Here is a 21,228-nt window from a genome sequence, read left to right on the forward strand (position 1 = left end):
AGCTTCATCATATTGTGACAATTGAAGAATGTGTGAATTTTATGCTTCTGAAGTATTTAAAGGTTTATTATTTTATTGGCTCAACTTAAGTATGTTCAAATATCTATACTGTTGCAACAGCTCAGAGTTTAACAAAAAATTCAGAGTAATGTTTTATGGGCTAAATCAAGGGTCTTAAACACGCAGCCCGCGGAGTTATTTCCTGCGGCCTGCCATAGCTCCCCTCAATCCTTGGCCCCCCCCTTCACCCCCCCAAGCGCACTGCATCCCCGCTCCTCCGCCTACCTCCCAGCGTTTCCCACCGCCAAAGGCGCTTAGGACTTTCCAGGAGGAAGAGGCGGGGCCGGGGCAGGGATTTGGCGAAGGGGTTGGAATAGGGGCATGGAAAGGGCAGAGTTGGGGCAGGGACTTTGGGGAAGGGGTTGGAATGGGGGTGGGGAAGGGATGGGAAGAGGTGGGGTAGGGGTGGGGCCTTGTGGAAGGGGTGGAGTGGGGGCAGGGCCGGAGGCAGAGCGGGGGGCTTTTGTATCTTTGTATGAAAAGGTGTCAGTGATGCGGTTCTCGGGCCAATGTACTAGGCCTCATGTGGCCCTCGTGGTGATTTGAGTTTGAGATCTCTGGGCTAAATAGAGGTTAGATTCTGGGGATAAGAGGAAGCAAATACTTTTTGGCGTCCTCCCCCTTCCTCTTATGTAGGCTCATAATCACACTCCATGCACTCCTCAGAATGCAAGGACTGCTTCTGACTAGAGCAGCTAGTACTAGCCATCCCCAAATGGACAGGGAGGAGGAAGAGGAGCTGAGGGTCTCTGGATCAGTGAGGCACTGAGAAAAGCCCGTTGGTGTGACTGAAATGAGTAATTTCTAATGGGATGCCTCACCTGCAGTTTGAATGTGGAATTGAGAGCAAGGCGCAACAGAGAGAGACTGCTACAGCCTAATGGGGTGTGGGGCAACATGCTGGCATTTTGGTTCCAGTGTGAACAGACACCCAGAGCTTGCCTGCCTGTGAGATCTATAATTTCTGGAAAGGCAAAATGCTGGTTGGGGAATAGGTAGCTAGAAACATTCAAAGAAAAATAATAAGAAATTCTCTTGTTTCCTCTTCACACAGTTTATCTGTTTATTCCTTGTTTTCAATGCTATGATGTTTATCAAGATATTACTTGGCTGCCACTATTTGAGTAGAGATAATTAAATGGTCAAGCTGAAGGATAGAAGAGAGTGGAGGAAATATAGATCCTGTAAAAATGGAGAGGGAGAGAAAGAGGCAGACTCTTATTTCTGAGGCATCCATTATTATGTATGCTGGCTTGATTCCAAAAACAAAAAGGTTGCTTTTGCAGTGGATCTCTCTTTTTCTCTCTACCTCTCTCTTTGGGTCATGCAATATAGCAATAAGCAAAAATGTAGCGAAAAGCCTGTGCAGAATGGACTTGTGAAAGCAAGAGGCAGGCAGTGGTGAACTAAAGGAGGAGAGGCAATCCCAAATCTGCTCTGGAGTAGAGTGGGAGACAATATATTGAATATCATCACAAGCATTTCTTTTGCACAATGTCAGTGTAAAAGCAGAGAGACAAGGTGGGTGAAGTAATATCTTTCATTGGACCAACATCTGTTGGTGAGAGAGACCAGGTTTCAAGCTCCCCAGAGCCCTTTTTTCAGATAATAATAAAATATATTACCTCATCCACCTTGTCTCTCTCGTGTCCTTTGACCAACATGGCTACAACAACACTGCAAACAAAAATGTAAAAGCAGGTAAGGGACTTTGTTGCAAATGAATTATCCTGAGTTGTTAGGAGACATGCAAAGTAGCCACCACCAGAATTATTAGATGACATAAAGCTACAACACACTTTCATGAGTGTCCATCCCTTCTGACTTTGTGATTTCCTAAGGTAATTTGCTGTTTCATTTCCCTTTCTATGGAAACCAAACAGTGCTACCTGAAGCAGCCTGCTAGACCTATCCGTAAAAGGAAGTTGTCATAACTATAAAGGAAAGGGTAACAGCTGTCCTGTGTACAGTACTATAAAATCCCTCCTGGCCAGAGACTCCAAAATCCTTTTCCCTGTAAAGGGTTAAGAAGCTCAGGTAACCTGGCTGGCATCTGACCCAAAGGACCAATAAGGGGACAAGATACTTTCAAATCTTGGGGGAGGGGGGGAAGGTTTTCGTTTGTGCTCTTTGTTTGGGAAGTTGTTCGCTCTTGGGACTGAGAGGGACCAGACATCAATCCAGGTTCTCCACATCTTTCTAAACAAGTCTCTCCTATTTCAAACTTGTAAGTAAATAGCCAGGCAAGGCGGTTTAGTTTTCCTTTGTTTTCTCAACTTGTAAATGTACCTTCTACTAGAGTGTTTATCTTTGTTTGCTATACTTTGAACCTGAGGCTAGAGGGAGGTCCTCTGAGCTCTTTAAGTTTGATTACCCTGTAAAGTTATTTTCCATACTGATTTTACAGAGATGATTTTTACCTTTTTCTTTAATTAAAAGCCTTCTTTTTAAGAACCTGATTGATTTTTCCTTGTTTTTAGATCCAAGGGGGTTGGATCTGTATTCACCAGGAGTTGGTGGGAGAAAGGAGGGGGATGGTTAATTTCTCCTTGTCTTAAGATCCAAGAGGTTTGGATCTGTATTCACCAAGGAATTGGTGAAAGGTTTCTCAAGGCTTCCCAGGGAAGGGAATCCATTTGGGAATGGTGGCAGCGGACCAGATCTAAGCTGGTAGTTAAGCTTAGAAGTCTTCATGCAGGCCCCCACATTTGTACCCTAAAGTTCAAAGTGGGGAAGCGGCCTTGACAGAGGGTTTGCGCGTGCACACCCACCCACCAATCTCTTTCTTTCCCCTTTTCATTGCTTGTGGCCTTTCATGCTGGAGCTTGACTCTAACCCATAGGCTACCTGGGAAGGTGAAACCCTAGATAAAATATGAGCATTGATTGCTTTTCTATAAATAAAGTTTAATTAAATTTAGTTTAATGAGCACAGATTTTAAAAAATGCTGCTAACACTGCACAAGAGTGGCACATCAAAACTAAAGGATCAAAACAGGAGAAAATCAGCAGGTTGCAAATTGTGGGCTGCCTGCTCAAGATGTGAGACTGCTAATGCAAGAACATATAAAGTACTCAGTCCTTTGGCCAACCTGTATAAGAACAAGGTGTTATGGAATCATACAATCCTACCCATAGGAGACATTAGGCAGTTGACCACAGGATGCCTGACTCTGAAGATCCTGTGAATCTAACCACCTTTGGAGCAGCAGTGGTCATTATATCAAACTAATTCCATCACCCTTACCCTGCTTAATGTCATACCCAAAGCCTGATTATTCAGGGTTTGTGTGGGATGGATGAATTAATTTCACTCTTAATATGCATCTTTCCAGATCTCACAGAAATCAGTCTGTATTGCACATATCTTCAGACTTCATCATGTTGTTGCTTCTGTTATTTGTACTGGGATACAGTGTTAGGCATTACTGTACAAATGCACAGGAACACATGGGCCCTGCCCTCCCAAATTTACATTCTAATCTGTATGTGTGTGAGTGTTTCTTTACAGAGTAAATACAGGCTCTCTGCAAACCTGTGAGGCTGTTCAGTTACTTAGTGAATCATTTGATCTCTCAGCAAGGACATAATCCAAATCCTTTGAAGGCAATGGAAAGACTCCCATTGACTTCAGTGGGCTTTGAACAAGCCTGTAAGTAACCATTTTGATTCAGAATATTCAAGAGAATGATTATTTTCTGTTTATGGCTGAAAAATAAATAACCTTTCTACATCAGTGGAGCCTTCAAAATATAGTCTCACAAAATGTGATGTTCATATTAGAGCAAAAGCTACATGAATATAGCTTAGACCAGGGAGAGATTCACTTACAAGTGATCTTTGAAAGAAAGATGATTTTTTTCTTCACCATGAGCAAATAACTGCTGTTTTCCATAGTAACCATAAAAGAAAGCAGCTGTACCAAGACTTGACTATGCAGAAACCTCTATAGTCTTGTTAAGCAAGAGCAACCAGAATTTAAGCTGTAATATTCATTATGTTTCTGTCAACAGGACACTCAGTGCAATATTGAAAGATCCGACAGTAATGATGCAACATCTGAATACTCTGAAGTCAAAGCAGGATGTCTTAAATGAGTTTACAAATGATACAAAAGACAAGTCAAATACATTTTTAACAACCCAGATGTACTTCAAACACTACTTTATCAAAATGCTTTTGAATTTATTAACAGACAGGGAAGAGGTGAAATGCATAAGATACTAGCAAGTAATGAATGTCTGGGGAATTCTTAAAATAGGTTATAGATTGAGTCCTTACAATTGATTTTGCTTTGAAAGGAAAATATTTTGGACTATGTAGACTTACAAATATCTCCAGAAATCATTCAGAGACATATGGAGCCTTGAAAATGAGGTAAGTAGTGAAAATACATTGCTCAGGAACCCTATCCTGTTTATTCTTGATGCTAATTAGGTACCCATGTTATTGGGGCACTTACTTGAAATATTGGCAGTAGCACTTTGCAAATTTTCCAGTATTAAGAGAGTTAATTTGCTGGCTGAGAAGATACATGCTTCAGCTTGCTCAGTAGGAACAAATATATAACAATGTCCTGGTGTATATAACAACTCCATATATTGTGGATTTATTATATACACCAGGATATTTAGAATCCAGAAAGACTTATTCTAACCATTTATTTAATAAATTAAATAGTAATATACCAAGGGGAGTATACCTTGATTTAATTTGAGTGCAAAGAGTTAAAATATGACCCCAATATATCTGGGTGATACTGTTTATGTTCAGACCTATCTGTAAACATCTGCCACTAAGACCTGATCCACACTAGAAAGTTTTACCGGCATAGCTATGTTGATTAGTTATGAAAAATCATACCCCTGACCAATCTAACTGTGCCAGCAAAATCCCTACTGTAGTTGCAGTAATATTTGCAAAAAAGCCCTTTTGCCAATATAGCTTATTCTGTTCAGGGAACTGGTTTAAGCTATGCTGTCAAAAGTCTTTTGCCAGTATAAGCTGCATCTCCACTTGTGGGGTTACTGGGATAGCTCTACCAGCAAATCCTTTTAAGTGTAGGCAAGGGCTAACTTACTTTTGCTCTGGCACAAAAGTTAACATGGATAGCCAAAGGGGAAGGAGTGGTCTATAGTGGTGTGTATACCTCAACAATAGCCAACCATTTAAGCTATTCTCACTTTTTTTTTAAAACCTCAAAGTTTCACATGTTGGGAAACTTGCTTCCTGGCCAGCTCTAATAAACTGTGAAATTAAATCCCTACAATTTTCAAAGATAGACGTCAAAGCAGCATAGAATAATATAAAGTTAGTCATTCTTTTACACCGTAAAGGTAAAAACAGCACTCTTTCAAATCTGTTGATCCCTTTTTACACTAAATGGCAATTTTTAGAACAGATTTTTGGGGCTGTAATCTTACAACGCAGAAAATGCAGACAGTTTCACTGTGAAATATTAAAGTCTATTCTTTTACTGTCTGTACTGTTTTGTATTAATGGTTCTACTGGTAATGGTCAACACTGAACTGGGGAAAAGTTGCCATTTCTCTGATTGTAAATTCACTCTGACATCTCTAACACTGTAAAACTGTATTACAAAGAAAGTATGAATATCCCAATATTTGGCTTTCAGCTGCAAGACTTTATTTGTTCATCACCATGACAACTGCTGCCCCAGCCCTGCTTAATACAGTACTTGTCTAGACAGAAACAAATGTATCTGCACTTACTTTTATGTATTACTGGTTTTAACAGACAGGTGTGTGTAAACTGGGGTGGAGGGAGGGAAACGCTCCCAGGATAGGAGGATAGTGTACGTGAAACAGCATTTACAAGTTCTTCCTGGTTTACCCCAAAGGGTATCTAAATCAAAAGTCTTCTTGTTGATTTGCAATTTTACAAATTTGTTTACCATACAGGACCTGCAGTATCTAAGAGATATGAAAGAATTTCTTACTAATTTGTAACTTTATGACCTGGCTTGCGTAAGAGGCACAACATAGTGGTACTGTCCCAAGGGCAGAGCAGGGAACAAAGTGTGACTCTCAGAAACACAATTCTTCTTGCTTGGAGGTGTTAGGGTGACAGCAATCTGATGCCAAGCAGGGCCAACTATAAGGCCAGCAGCAGATTACTGTGATGCTCAGTGACCACTTGGTACTTAAGAGGTTTGGGAAATATTTGTTTTATTCTGTGTCTGGTTCCAGCTGGTTGTGCAGAACAACAAGAGTTTCACAGTGCCTGCCCAGCCTCTCTGTCTGGGCAGCTTAGCCCTTAAAGACACAGTCCCCAATACCACAATTATATCCCCCTCTGTTCTGGTTCAGGTCTAATAGCCAGCACACTGGGAGGATGGAATGAAGGCTCAGCCCATTTCCCACCCCTGCCCACATACACCCTACCCTTCTTCATGGGGAGCAGGAGCAAGAGTTGCAGCCCTAGAGTGCCTGTTCTTTCCTGCGCACTGTGACCAGTGAAGCCATAGTCTGTGCAGATGAGTAAGGGGGACTCAGTCCTCTGAGCGAGATTCTTGTCCTTAACATGCAGTAAATTAGTACTATGCATCCCCTTTCATAATGCACACACCAACCATGAGAAGTACATGGATTTGGGCTCAATAGTACAATCAGAACTGGACATTATACTAATTACCACAAGTGGGAGTACTCACAGCAGATTAAGCACTATGTCCAGGATGAAGTGTTTATAAGATCAAGCCCTCAGTTTTTAATCAGACAAGGTTGTGTGTTTTAAAATGGCTGCCCCTAATTGTATCCCAATTAAAAGTCAGAGTCAGCAGAACACAACATATATATTGGTCTATTGCGCAGACCGTGAATAGTAACCTCCATTCATGAATCAGTATTTGGAGCAAATGCTACACAATGCTATCTCTAATACCTCAGCTTTTCCTTTTACTCAAAATAGGAAATAACTGTGGTAACTGCATGGTATGCATTGGCAAATGTTGACTTTATAATGGAGACCACACAGTTTCTATATATAAATTGGGGTTACATACAGTTTAGAGAGGCTACATACAATTCCACCCAGCAGTGGAAAATATGGGGATAAGAATTGCAGCAGTCTATCTTGCTGTGATGGGGTGTACAAAACTCCACACTGGGAAAGAAGGGGTTAAGGATCTGCTGTGGGCTCAAGCAGCCCTACAAGGCATGTGAGGCCTGGAATAAGGGCCTGAAAAGAGGAGTTCAATCTGCAGCAGCCCTGGCTCACCGCCAGCTCACATGGCCGTAATCTGGCAGAGTTTCTTGAAAGGAAGGTGGACCAGTTCCTGAATAGCTGCTTTAGCATTTATGACTGATTCACCTCTGATGGTTTTCAGGGTACCCAGGACTGTGAGTCACCTTGTTACTCCCTGCCTCCAGCAGGAGGGAGTCTTGCTTGTGCTTATCTGGGTGTCAGATCCCTAATACCCACCAGCCTGTGAGCCACTCAAGCACTCACCTCTGGGCTATGCCAATCTTTATTTTGCCTTTCAGGTTAAGAACAGGTGCACCCCAGTCCCTGAGTCCCTTTGAAGCTTTCCCCTGTGATATCCAACCCCTGTCACTGGCTACTCACAGAAATATCAGGACTCCTGTCTCCAAAGGAATAGGATACAACCAGTTTGCAAGACAATGCAGGACCAGCACTTTGCTTAACAACACAGCACTTAGAAAGTTTATAGTTAGAAGAAGAAGTTGTTTATTATCAAAGATTCTAGAGATAGTAAGTAAGGATATTAAAACCAAAAAATTACATATAAAACAAAATCATAGCATGCTTTCTAGAGACTAAATTTAGCTATCAGATCAACCTCCTGTCTAAAAAGTTTATCTCACCAAATCTCTTGCCGCTTTTCAACTAACCTTAGTTGAGATCCCGTTTTCATGAATAGAAACGCACTGCCCATTTACTTCCTAGGTGTAAAATTAGAGGGTGTCTTCTTTACCTCCTACATATGCCAACAAAGTTCACTGAGTGTCCTCAGTAGGGTGAACCAGATGTCCCGTTTTTATAGGGAGAGTCCCATTTTTGGGGACTTTTTCATATATAGGCGCCTATTACTCCCCACCCCCTGTCCCGTTTTTTTCACAGTTGCTATCTGGTCACCCTAGTCCTCAGAGACAGAATAACCACCCATGGCTTGATTTTCCTGTGTGCTGCTTCCCCATTGACTTCACATCTCTTTGTTAACATCTGACTTCATATGGAAATGGGGATCCATTGTGTTAGCTTAGAAAGCTTAATTTCATCCTTACAGAGAGATATACACTTCTTACTGTCTGTCTGGAGGAAAATCTGTTCTTCACCTCTGCTACTGACTAATGCCTTGATATAGACCTTAAATATATATTTTCAGTATATATACATAACTCCTTACACAGTATCAGTACATACATTTCACAATGGTATTAATAACCAGTGTGATCCCATCTTTCATTTAAGACCTCACATGACAATTTTTGGTGAACGAGAATACACATACCAGAATTAGGACATTCCTGTAACTCCCTGGCCAGTTGGCATTAAGGGGTTCTTGCATCACAGTACCAGAAAGCGTTGAATTAGACCAGTGGTTCCCAAACTTGTTCCGCTGCTTGTGCAGGCCGCAGTTCGCTGTTCCAGGCCAAAGGGAGCGGCGGCCGGTACGTCCCTCGGCCCGCGCTGCTTCCAGCAGTTCCCATTGGCCTGGAGCAGCGAACCGCGGCCACTGGGAGCCGCGATCGGCCGAACCTGTGGACGCGGCAGGTATGCAAACCGGTCCAGCCCGCCAGGGGCTTTCCCTGCACAAGTGGCGGAACAAGTTTGGGAACCACTGAATTAGACTACAGTTTGCTGGTGCCCCTTTGAAGAAGAGGATTGCTGCTGTGTGACGGGGCATCTGCCCCGCACTGGCCCTGATAGGCTTAAAACCCAGCCTGGAGGGCTGCAAGGAAACAGCCAATTAGGGTTGTGGCTGCAGCTAATTAGGGCAGTGGCTGGACTAGCCAATCAGGGCCCAGCCAGCCCATATAAAAGGGAGCTGCAGGACAGAGCAAGTCAGTCCACTGCAGAAAGCCCAAGGGAGAGGACTGGCTTCCTAGAGGGCTGCAGAAACTAGCACCGTGAACAGGGCTGCCAGGACTTGCAGGCCTGAAGCCCTGGGAATAGAGTGAAGAAGCCAGAGGCAGGAGCCAAAGATGCTGGTCCTGCAGGGAAGAGGCCCAGGGAATTGAGACAAATGAGTGGAGAAAGAAAGGAGGGGCAGTGGGAAGCTGTTGTTTACAGGGTCCCTGGGCTGGGACCCAGAGTAGTGGGCAGGTCTGGGGTTCCCTTCCCTCCGCCACTTGCCGCTGAAGAAGCGGCCAGGCTATGGACTGCCAAGTCGCTGCAAGGAGTGGCTAGACTGTTGCAGAGGAGTCCCCCGAAAGGGGGGAACTCGGAGAGTGACATGGCCAGAGGGCTGTGCCACGAAGCAGAGGCAGTGAGACTGGAACTGCGGTGGGTCTGCAGGCAGAGACAAGGATGAGAGAGCCACCACCACTGGAAAGCACACCTGCTGACCAGAGCTAATTCCCAAAATGTCCAGCAGGAGGCACCAGTGTGGTGAGTGACTCCGTGACATACTGTCTCCTATTGATTGGTTTGTTTTTCTTTGCCTTTTTCTCCATTATGACCTCCAACAGCCCGCAAGAGCTAGACGCCTGGAAGATGCATCCAAAGCCTATCTTGGCCCCTTGAAGGAAGGGGGACCTGTCTATGGCTTCTGATGATGATTTTGTGTTTGTCTTTATTTTTCTCTGCTGAGAATATTGCTAGATCTGGATGAGGTAGACTCCCTTGGGACTCAGAAGGAGGGATGAGCCTCCCACCTCTGGACCTGTACTGATGACTACCTGGGCAAGGGGACTGCCAATCAGGTGAGTACAGGGCCCTGTCATGCCCCAAGAAGATGCTGTGGGAGACCAAGCCCATGTCACTTGCCCACACTGCTGCTCTGTTGTGGGGCCCAAAGGTTACCAGAACATTCCAAAAAGCAGGAGTCACTGGTTGAGAAGGGGAGTAAAGCTAAGGTGGACAGTGGGCGCACTTGTTCAGCACATGGCCTAGGGCCTCCTGTTGAGCCTACTGAAACTATACCCCTCCAATGGAAACACCAGCTGCCCTCCCCAAGGATTGAATCTTTGCAGATGCAGTTTGTGTCTCCCTGCCCCTGTAGGAATACAGATCAGACTGAAAGGGCCAACTTCTCAGAAAGTAGAGGCTTAGGGCCACATAAAAGTACACCCTCATGATTGTGTATCCAGTTACTCTTTCAGTGTGGCCTGCATGGCTCACTTGTAACAGCCACTTGTGAGTAATGCAGCCATCATGCTAATAAAATATGTATCCCTTAACACACCAGCATGTGTTCTCTCTATGGTATATGCTAGATCCCCCAACTTGACTTCTGTGGAGCTATGCCAATGGACAGCAGCTGAGGATCTGCCCTTTTGCATTTATAAGTCAGCATAGTTCACATTTAACTGTCTGATCATTTCATACCAACGGATTTATTGTAAAGTACTTCATTGTACCATAGATATGGTGGAATTGTATTTGAGGATATAATATTGTTTTATTCAAAAATATTACTCTGTATTATATTTTGCTAGATCCACTATTTTGAAAAATAAGTGAGAATGTATTTACTGTAAACATTTGATGGTTCTATTTTATGGCTATATTTTACTGTAGAGTAAAAAATCTTGCCATGATTAACAGTGATGCAGATAATTACTCCTGCACTGTAGCCGTTTTTCTTGGCCACAAGCTGTTGTGGGCAGGATGTCTCCTGCACCATTGTTCCTGCCTGTAGCGGCACACAAGCACTGTGCTTGTCAGCCTGTGCATCAGACTAGCTTAGGCATTAACCATGAATCTGTCACTGGTTTGTCATACAGTTTCAATACATCTAGTATGTTTGGATGAATTTTAGTAGAATGTCACCTAATAGATGTCAGAGCCTTAAAAGAATAAGAAGGTTTACCAGATACAAATCATTCTGGCTCAGCCATTACAACCACTCAGAGGTGTCTGAAAATGACTGAATTTTTCTGAACCCTAATATATAAGCAGTTGATATTACTGTACTTTGAAGATGTAATTAAATCAATGACAGGCCTAATGAGAGCAGTAGCATATTGCATGCATGTTGCTAAGCATCCATGTACAGTATGTCCTATCAACACAATTCCAGCAGTTCCCACAGAGAATTGGCACAAAATCTTGTGTGTACATTTTTTGAGTTGCCTTTGTTTCAACACTCTTGGGAGAACAAAATATTTTGTGAGGAGACAAGTGCCCAAAGCTGTAGCATTATGTGGAACAGTATTATTCTGTGTCAAGAAACCACACTGCCAATCATGCCAGTAGTTGATGCAGTGTACAAGGAATTTTATATGGGTGAGTGTGACATTTAGAGGATCACTCAGACTAGTAAGGGGTTCTGTCACTGCATGTTCTGTAACCTTGCCTTAATACTATGCTCCTGTGGCTCAGAGCCCTGGCACCAGTAGCCAGCCTACAAGCATGGAAGTCTCACCCAGGCTTCCACCAGCCTACTTGCAGAGTGACTCTCAACAGCCCTTCCGGTCCTGAGTCTCCCCAAATCCATCTACCCTGAGTTCTTCACTACCAGTCATAAAACAGTTTCATTGTCCTTGATTCACAGAATCAGGGTAACAACACTTTATTTCTCCTGCCCCAATAACAGAGAAACTGGGGATCCCACCCCATCCAAAGTAACCACTATCAGTTGCTGTTGTCTCATGCCAGGCGAGTGGGTGTGCCTATGCAAACAAGATCAGCCCCTGGAGTTCTTTTCCACACTCGGCATAATTCACCACCAGATGTCAGGGTAGAGCTCATCCTGACTCTGCTTACATGTGAAAGGACAATACTAACACTTAGATGAAAGCAGCACTTAGACAAGTCTGTGTCTAGAAACCCCAAGGGGAGAACAGAGGTCTAAACACTAAAGAATAACCAGTTGAATCAACTGGTTATATACAATGTTATTGTGTATACAAATAAGCCAAGTAAAGTCTTTTATGAAAACTTGTAATGTTGTAATATTGCTAAGCGGCTGGTGGAGCAGTTTGCGGGGATGGCTGGAGGAGCAGCGAGCGGCCCAAGGAACGGCGAGCGGAGCTGTTTTTGGGGACGGCTGGAGCGGCTCACAGGTCGGTGAGCGGAGCCATTTGTGGAGACGGCTGGAGTGGCTCACAGGTCGGTGAGTGGAGCGGAGCAGCTCGTAGAGCAGAGCAGTTCGTGGGACAGCAGGAAGTGGACTGGCTCGTGATGAAGGCTGCGGAGGAACCCCACGGAGAGACAGCTGGCCAGCCTCAGATCACGTAAGGTGCCCCTTAACACCCTGCGTGCCCCCCTTTTACTCTGGGGCTGCACTGACCAGGGACAGAGACTTTGGGGGTGTTGGACTTTGGGGACTCTGGGTGATTTTTGGGTTGCTGGATTCAAGAACCAAAGGGAAAGGACACAGCCCAATTTGCTGAAGTGGGACTTTTGCTCATGGTTTGTGTTATGAATCCTGTTTGTGGTGTTTTTCCAATTTAATGCTGATGTCATTTACCTCATGTTATTAAACATTTTCTGCTACACTCAGACTCCGTGCTTGCGAGAGGGGAAGTATTGCCTCATAGAGGCGTCCAGGGGGTAGTATGTAATTGTCCCAGGTCACTGGGTGGGGGCTCAAGCCGGTTTTGCATTGTGTTATTGAAACGGAAACCCTAGATGCAGAACCCGGCCCTTGTTGCTGCCAACTTAGATGGGCAGAAGGGTTACACACATATTTCAGCTTTTGTTTATCAGAGGATAACTCAGTGATTGTAATATTTATATGAATGAGGGCCTATGCTTAAGACCCAATACCTCCCGCAATTCTTGAGACAGGATGATCAATATATTTTTTTCATTCATTAAGAAAATAAACATGAATTACCCCATTCAGATTAAAATTATCTAAAGAATGTTAATAACATGTAACACTGAGCTGGATCTGTGAAAAGGATGAGTGTATCTTTTTAATTTTAATGAATTAATGACTTTCCTATTTGCTATAAATTGAAAGGAATGATGTTTGTAAATATCTGTGATTATCTATCACTATGGGCCATAGTGTAATGTAAAAGATATTATAATACCACATTATTTAAATATCAAGTGTTTTAAATATACTGAAAAGGAATAAACAACAAGAACCAGAAATGAACATCTTGATAGTTTGATTACATTAAGTACGGTATGGTACACCACAATCATAGGGTGTGATTGCTGCTTGTGTAGACATAAAGGAGCTAGCTTTAATCGAGCTCGTACTGGAATTAGCACCACTGGCTTCCGTGTGGGCTAGACCCCAGTGAGTAATTACCCAAGACTCCAAGGAGGTTGTACAGGCCCACACTGAAACAGACTGCTGCAGCTTCACTGTCTCGGTACAGAAGCTAGCTAGATAAAGCTAGCTTGGGCTCATCTACACAAATGCAGTCACACCCCAGCAGTGTAGACATATTCTAGGACTGAAAAGATTTTCCTTCTTATTAGAAATCTTGAAAACTGGAATGTTTCAGAATTGTAGTTTTTTAACTTTGTTTGCTTCTCTGATAGCCATTAAAACTGTCAAATTAACCAACTTTTTCAAACTGTAGAATTTACCTGACAACTTTGAACTACCTTTAAGTCCACAGTTTTCCTATAAAAAGGTGATGTGCGGTGTACAGCACTTCAAACTTGTACTCATATCAACAGTCCTTACTCAAGAGAATAGTTTGCTGTCTTCAGTGGGACTAGGAGTGTGAGTAAGGTTTTGCAGATGTAAGCAACATCAAATTGTCAAGATGGCAGCTCCTTGTTGCCTGTCAACTGTTCTTCTGTCATGTTGTATATGTACTACTTTTTTGTTTGTAGTACACTTACTACTGCTTTTATCCTCCTGGGAAGTATAATTAAAATGACAGCCACACAGAGGAGAACAACCTCATTCCACTCAGGGGCAATGTTGTTACAGGGACAAGTATGCTAAACCTTGTACTGAATTCCCTTTGTGACATATATAATTTTATGTGGTAAATATTTATTTAGCTGTCATAAGGCCCAATCCTGATTCCACTGAGGGTAATGGAAGTCGACTTCAATAGCAGCAGGTTTTGTAACTTTCTCAGTGGTGTTTTTTATTTAAGCTCACTGTTGTTCATACTGAGAAACAGGAAATGAAGTGCAGCATTCAGCCAGAGAGCCGTGTCACAAGGTAGGGCTTCTCCCCAGCTTGCTAAGAACTCCCTGCCATGGCCATTCTAACTTCAGGCAGTTTTATTGTCCAAACTTAAACAAGTAAACAAACAGTTCCTTAGCTCACTCTTCACATCTGAGGCTCTCCCTGTCTCCCTTCCCAGGGGACTTTGGCTCCTGCTTCCTAGCTCACTCGCTCTCAGCCAGGTTTTTCTCCTTGGTTCTCTCTCTGACCGTTTATAACACCAAGTGCAGCCCCCTTAGTTTGCCCAACAGAAAGCTGGACCTATAGGGCAAGCCACCCTGTGACATTTCACGAGCAGGTTTTTTCCTGACCTATGAGGCCCCATCTGGACTGCTCTCACTCCTAAACAAAACACACAACAAATCCATATAAACTCATACACATCCCTATTCCCCACAGTCCTTAAAGCTAGCTTTACAATCCATGCCTTTACCAGGGCACCATCCACGTCTCCTTCCACATCCACCATCCACATCTCCTTCTTCAACCTTTACCAGTCTGGTTTTCAGTCTGTCATTGCTCCAGCTCTCCTTTTCAGCTGGAGAATTTCAAAAAGCAACTCATCTCCCCCTTGGAGCTCCTTTTGCATGCCCTGGATCTGTGTTTGAGATCCCACTCTCTCTTCCAGATTGAGCTCCTGGAAGATCTTCAGTTCTTGCTTTTCTTCTAACAACTCTACCTTTTCTTTCAGTGCTTGCTACCTGCCTGCCTTCTTCAAGTATACTGTGTTGTTTTGTTACCGTTACCATGTCTGGACGTGGGAAAGGTGGAAAGGGCCTAGGAAAAGGCGGGGCTAAGAGGCACCGGAAGGTCCTGCGGGATAATATCCAGGGCATTACCAAGCCTGCGATCCGCCGTCTGGCTCGCCGCGGCGGGGTGAAGCGCATCTCGGGGCTGATCTACGAAGAGACCCGCGGGGTGCTGAAGGTTTTCCTGGAGAACGTGATCCGCGATCCGGTGACCTACACCGAGCACGCCAAGCGCAAGACGGTGACAGCCATGGACGTGGTCTACGCCCTGAAACGCCAGGGGCGCACCCTGTACGGCTTTGGGGGCTGATTTCCCTGGGGACCGAGCAGAAAAATATTCTTCAAGTGCAGCACGTTCCATCCAGCGCATTTCTGCCAAGGAAAGCAGGCCTCTCACATCCTCTCCTTTCACTTCTGTATTTGTGGAGTTAGCAGTTATAAATGTTGCTGCCATAGCTGCAGCATCCAATTTTTCTGCAACCTCCATACTTGTGCTGTTCTCACAAGCTGTTCCTCTAAGGTCCTATCTGGGCCCCAGCTTCACACTGATCAGCCTGATCAAACCCTGTCTGAGTCTCCACTGTGCAGTGTTTCACCTCTGTCATAAGCTTCCACTCCTTTTACCCTTCTCTCCCTCGGGACCTCCATCAGGGGAATTACTTCCCTTGCTCTGCAGGGCTCGCACCTCCAACAGACACCATTTTTCCCTAGTTCCCTCTTCAAGTGGAAGTACTGCCTGATATGTCCCATTTTCCCACACCTGAAACATTCAGGCCATCTCCTGCCCCTCTGGATCTGAACCTCCTAGTAATCACATTGTCAGCTCGGGCATGCAAGTCTTAGGCTTCCAGGTTTCCCACAGCCCATGTTCTTACAGGAGTAATACCTTCCAATCTGCCCCATCCCCCCACAACAAAAGCATACAAACCCTGAGAACTCCTCTGTCTTTGCTTCTTCTTGAAATGTAGTGATGGGCAGGGTGTCATCCAGAGTCTCCCCCATTTCTTCTGTGCTCAGCGCAACCAAGCCAATTTTAAAAGCACACATCACATGGGGAAAAGGCTTCCTGTGTGCCCCTCTCTTCCACTAGCAAAACATTCCCTCCATTGGGCCTTATGCCTTCTAGTCCTTGAACCTTCTTTCCCGCTTTATACCTGTGCCCACTGATCCTTTCCCTCTGCAGGCTCTCTAGGAAGTACTGCGGTTGTTCCTCAAGCATGGTAGCAGCTTCCATAGATCCAGTTGTACCTCCTGCTGCTTCTGTTGTCTGACTGCCTGCAGAAACTGGAGCAGAAACTCCTGCAGTTACAGCCATTCCGCCATGCACCAACTTGGGAGGGCGGAAAGTAGGCTTCCTCATACTTCAGCTCCGTCAGTTCCCAGGCACCCAAACTGCAGCCCCCTCACCTTAATTAGACCAACTGGGAGCACCTTTTCTGATACAGGGGAGCTAGATCTACTTCACTTACAAGGGCCAGCCGTCCTCTGACAGCCCTATATAAAATTTCATCATAAAATTGTTTATGGAGAATAGTTGTTTCAAGGGATTGGTGCTGGGTTATAGGAACTTTTGCGTCTAGATCATTGGTTAAGATTGGCTCAGGGTAGTAGTAGTAGTAACTTTCTTTGAAGACTGTGGGAATTCTGCAAGTGTAAATGAAGGCAGAAAAAGTTTTAGCTAGTTACAGCTACTGCTATCACTGCTAGTTGTTGTACATTTGTACGGTTAAGATTGGCTCAGGTTAGTAGTGACCAAAAATCATTACCAACCGATGACTGCTTAGTGGCTTTAATAAAATGAATTCTATTCCTATTGGATAGTGCTCACATCCAAATCCACTATCACACTCTGTATTCTCACCGAGGTGAGAAGTGGTTCCACGATTGAGGTATAGTATCAGTGCAGTGTACAAAACCTTGCACTTCTACTGCCGCCACCTGTGCAGTAATTGTTCTGTGAATAAAGAAAAGAGAAAATGCAACACAGGACCAAATCCTGAAGCATTTACTTATGTGAAAATCTCATTGAAGCCAGTGGCAGTTTTCCCTCTGTAAAACGATAAGTAACAAACTGAGTAAGGACTTCAGGTTTGGTCAAGTCTTTCTTTCTCTGTATATGAAATATATGTCAGTGTTTTCACACCTACTAATGTAGACCACCAGGGGGAGACTGCTGAGTGGCCTCAGTATTACCCCAATTGGCCAGGTGAGTATACATGCAGATGTATCGCCCAGTTTTCAGGAACCAAGATGCATTACGTTAATGCCTACTTTCTGCGTATGTACTTTCACACCTCCACTGTGACTAAACCTGAAAATGCAGTTCTCCATTGGAAGTGTTAGCGTGTGAACTGTGAATCAGCAAATGTTACACATGTGCCTGCTGAAGGAGTAAAACACTAATTGGGGCCTCTAGGTGCTACCAGAATATAAATAATTACTAACTCAGCATGTTGACACAAGGGTAACTTCAATGTAAAGAACAAAGCTGCAAATCTCCCACAGTGTCCTAAATTAGGGTCAAGTTCTGATTCCAGTTACACACAGGTAACTTTCATTGAAGACAGTGGGTATTCTGCAAGTATAAATGAAGGCAGAAAAAGTTTTAGCTAGTTACTGCTATCACTGCTAGTTAGTTGTACATTTGTATTGTGAACCTGATTTTAGGCAGATTGTATGACAACATGGACACCTTTCAGTGGCATGGAAAATAAGCCACCTTTTTATTGTCATCTGTCTGTGCCCAGTGCATTGGCTCCCAGAGTATGACCTGGATTGCCATGAATACTGTGGGTTTTACTCTTTTGAACTGAATGAAAAATGTTCATGTTTAGTTTATATCTTTTGTCAAAACCTTTTCGCAGCCTAATTATACAGAATAAAGTACATAAAATTGCAAAAACTCCCAAATAGAAGTAAATCTGCCTGTCAGCCCACTGCAGCATAAGCCACCTGCAGTCTCATATGTGCTGGGGTACCCATTGCCAGTACAGCCCCCAAAGTATGCAGGGCTAAGTTCATTCACTGTCTTACCCAGGCAGTTTCCACTGCAGAATCCTATTGAGAAGATGACCGAGTTTAAATTTTGCTCTCACAGCAGAATCCTTGGACTGAATGTCACTTCTGACATACTGCCTGTGATGGCAGATCACACTCACAGAGTTGAATCTGGTTTACAATTCCATTTTGGCTTCAGTAGCAATATTAACCAGCCACGAAAGCATGACTCTCAGTTCAATGACAGCTTTTTATACAATGTAGTTTGGTGTACATTATTCCTTAACAAAATTATACTGCAGTGCAGGGTCTGGTCACTTTTCTCACTCTGACATAGAGGCATTAGAGCTATAGTTATAATGTAGACAGTTGTTTATTATATACTGGTGTTAGTACAGGAAAATCAATGTATTCTTTATACTACAGCTCTATCACACTGTATTTCAAGCACTATATAATTGTTCAGGTTTGCCCATGCAGTTTCAGGGCCAGTCGTCTAGTTCTTCAGCACCTTGTCTTCAAAAGAATGAAAAATGCTAAATGGAACAAACATTGAAGTCTGAGTATGAGTGGAGTGGAAATCAAGGCCTGACATACATTAGAAATTTACATCTGGATAGCTACATCTCTCGGGTATGAAAAATCCACACCTCTAAAAGACGTAGCTATACCGACTTAATTCCTGTTGTAAATAGCGCTAGCTCGATGGAAGAATTCTTCTGTCAATCTAGCTACTGCCTCTCGGGGCGGTGGATTACCTACCCTGATGGGAAAACGCCTCCCATCAGCATAGGTAGCGTCTACACTGAAGCGATACAGCAACGCAACTGCAGCTATGCCACTGTAGCATTTTAAGTGTAGACATACCCTGAGTAAAGAGCTCAGAATTTGGCTCTATATAGATAAAGCTTTTTAGAAATGGAACCTTAAGCCTTCCCAGTTTTCCTTATTCTCCTCAGGGCTCAGTCAGGATGAGCACCCTCAACTGTCTTCAGTGCGAACTGAAAGGTGCTCATCACCTTTCATGAGGCTTGTTGGACTGAGATCTTAGTTTTAAACAGCAAAAGCAGCCCCTGAAGAAATAGGTGTGAAAGTGATATTAACATCTTTTATAATGAATATTAAAAATAAGCAAGGGTGATGAAAGTACATATATGAGGAGTATGGGATAGTCCATAGAGTTATACAGAGCCGCAACTAACATGAAATTGGTTTTGTCTTTAATATAGAAATATTTTTGATCTTCACTCTTTGTCATTGGTGAGGGGGAAGATTTTGATATCTTGGTTAAAGTCATTCTGTCTAATCCTCCTTAACATAGCTGGTATAGGAAATTGTATCTTGTCTTTGCTCCACCAGCAGAACCATCCATAGACACAACCTACAGGATCTCAGTGTTCTAGATGGGATTTAACACCTATTTCAGGAACCAGGTTCAGATTTATGTTAGAAATTGTGAGAAAAGAACCATATACTCTGGCTTGACATAGAGAATGCTAGGAATTAAAATAAACTTTGCTTCCTTTTTTAGGAATGATTCACTCATATAGGGTGAAATTTATCCATGGGAGGAGGACCCACACAAAGACCCCTGATTCTTGGAATCCCCATGGCATTCCTGCATGGGGGTGGCCTGGGGAAGAACCAGATTTGGATCCAGGGACCCATATGTAAAAGGTATGAAGGAGCAGTGGCCACTACTCACCCCCTAGTCTGGAGTAATGGCAGCTGCAGAATACTGTAGCCCCAGGTTTGGGAGTGGATTTCATCTTCCTTAACCCCCATGAGGGACAGCCAAATGCAGCCTGGTCACTTTGCCCTCTGTAAATGAAATAAGTGGAAGTCCACTCAGAGTCAAAAAAATCCCCTTTATACATGATCTACTTAATAGGGTTGGGGAAGTCAGCCATGCTTGCAAAATTGTCTCTGCCCATGAGAAGAGGCATGGTGACTGTGAAACCAGAACATATTTGCCATTGCACTGCCTGTATCTTTGTTAATGAGAGTTGTTTGTATGAATTAAGGCTAAATGTGCCTGAGATCAAACAAATATGTGTGCCCCAAACCTGCTTACTGGGGACAAGGGAGGAGTTCATAGACTCATAGACTTTAAGGCCAGCAGGGACCATCATGTTTATCTAGTCTGACCTCCTGCACATGGCAAGCCACAGAACCTCATGCACCTGCTCCTGTTAATAGACCCCTAACCTCTGGCTGAGTTACTGAACTTCTCAAATCATGATTTAAAGACTTTAAGTTAACAGAGAATTCACCATTTACACTAGTTTAATGCACTAGTTTAGTTGCAAGTGACCCATGTCCCATGCTGCAGAGAAAGATGAAAAACTCATAGGTTCTCTGCTGTAAAATTTGGGTCTCCGTTGGAATGCTGCACCTGGATCAACTAGCCATTCAAACCTTCTTTAATCTGCCACTGGTAGCGTGCCTCACTTCTTACTGACATATAGAAGATTTATCTTCTGATATACAGTAAACCTTCAGAAAGGGCACATACCAAATCTTACTGATCCATGGTGTGCAGCAGCAGTGAATGAACAAAGAACACAGCACTGTTTTGCACACAGGTACTGTTGCAAAGAGTTATACCTTAATTACTCAAGCAAAATAGGCAATTGGACGCACAGTTCACAATCATATCCACAATTACATTTTTAACCAATAACATTGACATATAAAAGTTATTGCCAAAGTGAGAGCAAAGACAAGTGGAAGGATCTGAGAGTGAGACCAACGTTTTAAGCAAGTGACCCTATTGTCAAAATTCGTTCCTAAACTTAATTGATAAATTTGCACATGCTAAATTGGGATCTTAACCATGTACATTTGTGTGCACAAATCCTTACACCTATTTTAAGAAGTGCAACTGCAGTTCCCCATTCAAGTGAAAATTATTCTAAGTTTTTGCAAGAGCGATGTTGCTCACCTGAAGCCCTAGTTGTGCACTAACTCGTTCATCAGAAATCTAGCCTTGGATGTCTAGTAAATACAGGGTCAGATTCTCTGCAGCACCCAGCTTCCAGAGGGCTTGGCAGGGAGGGATGGCTGTCAGATAATGGCTCCCTGATTCTCAGTCTAGCACTGGACCCAGGAGCTGCTTAGGCCC

At 43.5% G+C, this 21,228-nt stretch overlaps 1 protein-coding gene across 1 annotated transcript; it reads left to right on the forward strand.

Moving 5' to 3' along the window:
• The first annotated feature begins 15,099 nt into the window (after window positions 1-15,099).
• On the forward strand, window positions 15,100-15,417 carry LOC117878690 (histone H4-like). The gene has a single exon (XM_034773034.1). It carries the CDS (start codon window positions 15,106-15,108, stop codon window positions 15,415-15,417), a length of 312 nt encoding a protein of 103 aa, XP_034628925.1. The 5' UTR covers window positions 15,100-15,105.
• The last annotated feature ends 5,811 nt before the right edge of the window (window positions 15,418-21,228 follow it).

This window comes from Trachemys scripta, chromosome 6 (assembly GCF_013100865.1).
Source record: "Trachemys scripta elegans isolate TJP31775 chromosome 6, CAS_Tse_1.0, whole genome shotgun sequence".
In the NCBI taxonomy this organism is placed as follows: domain Eukaryota; kingdom Metazoa; phylum Chordata; order Testudines; family Emydidae; genus Trachemys; species Trachemys scripta.

What these genes read in the sequence shown, in the direction of transcription:
- LOC117878690 (XM_034773034.1), top strand. Translation starts at nt 15,106, where the DNA reads ATGTCTGGACGTGGGAAAGGTGGAAAGGGCCTAGGAAAAGGCGGGGCT.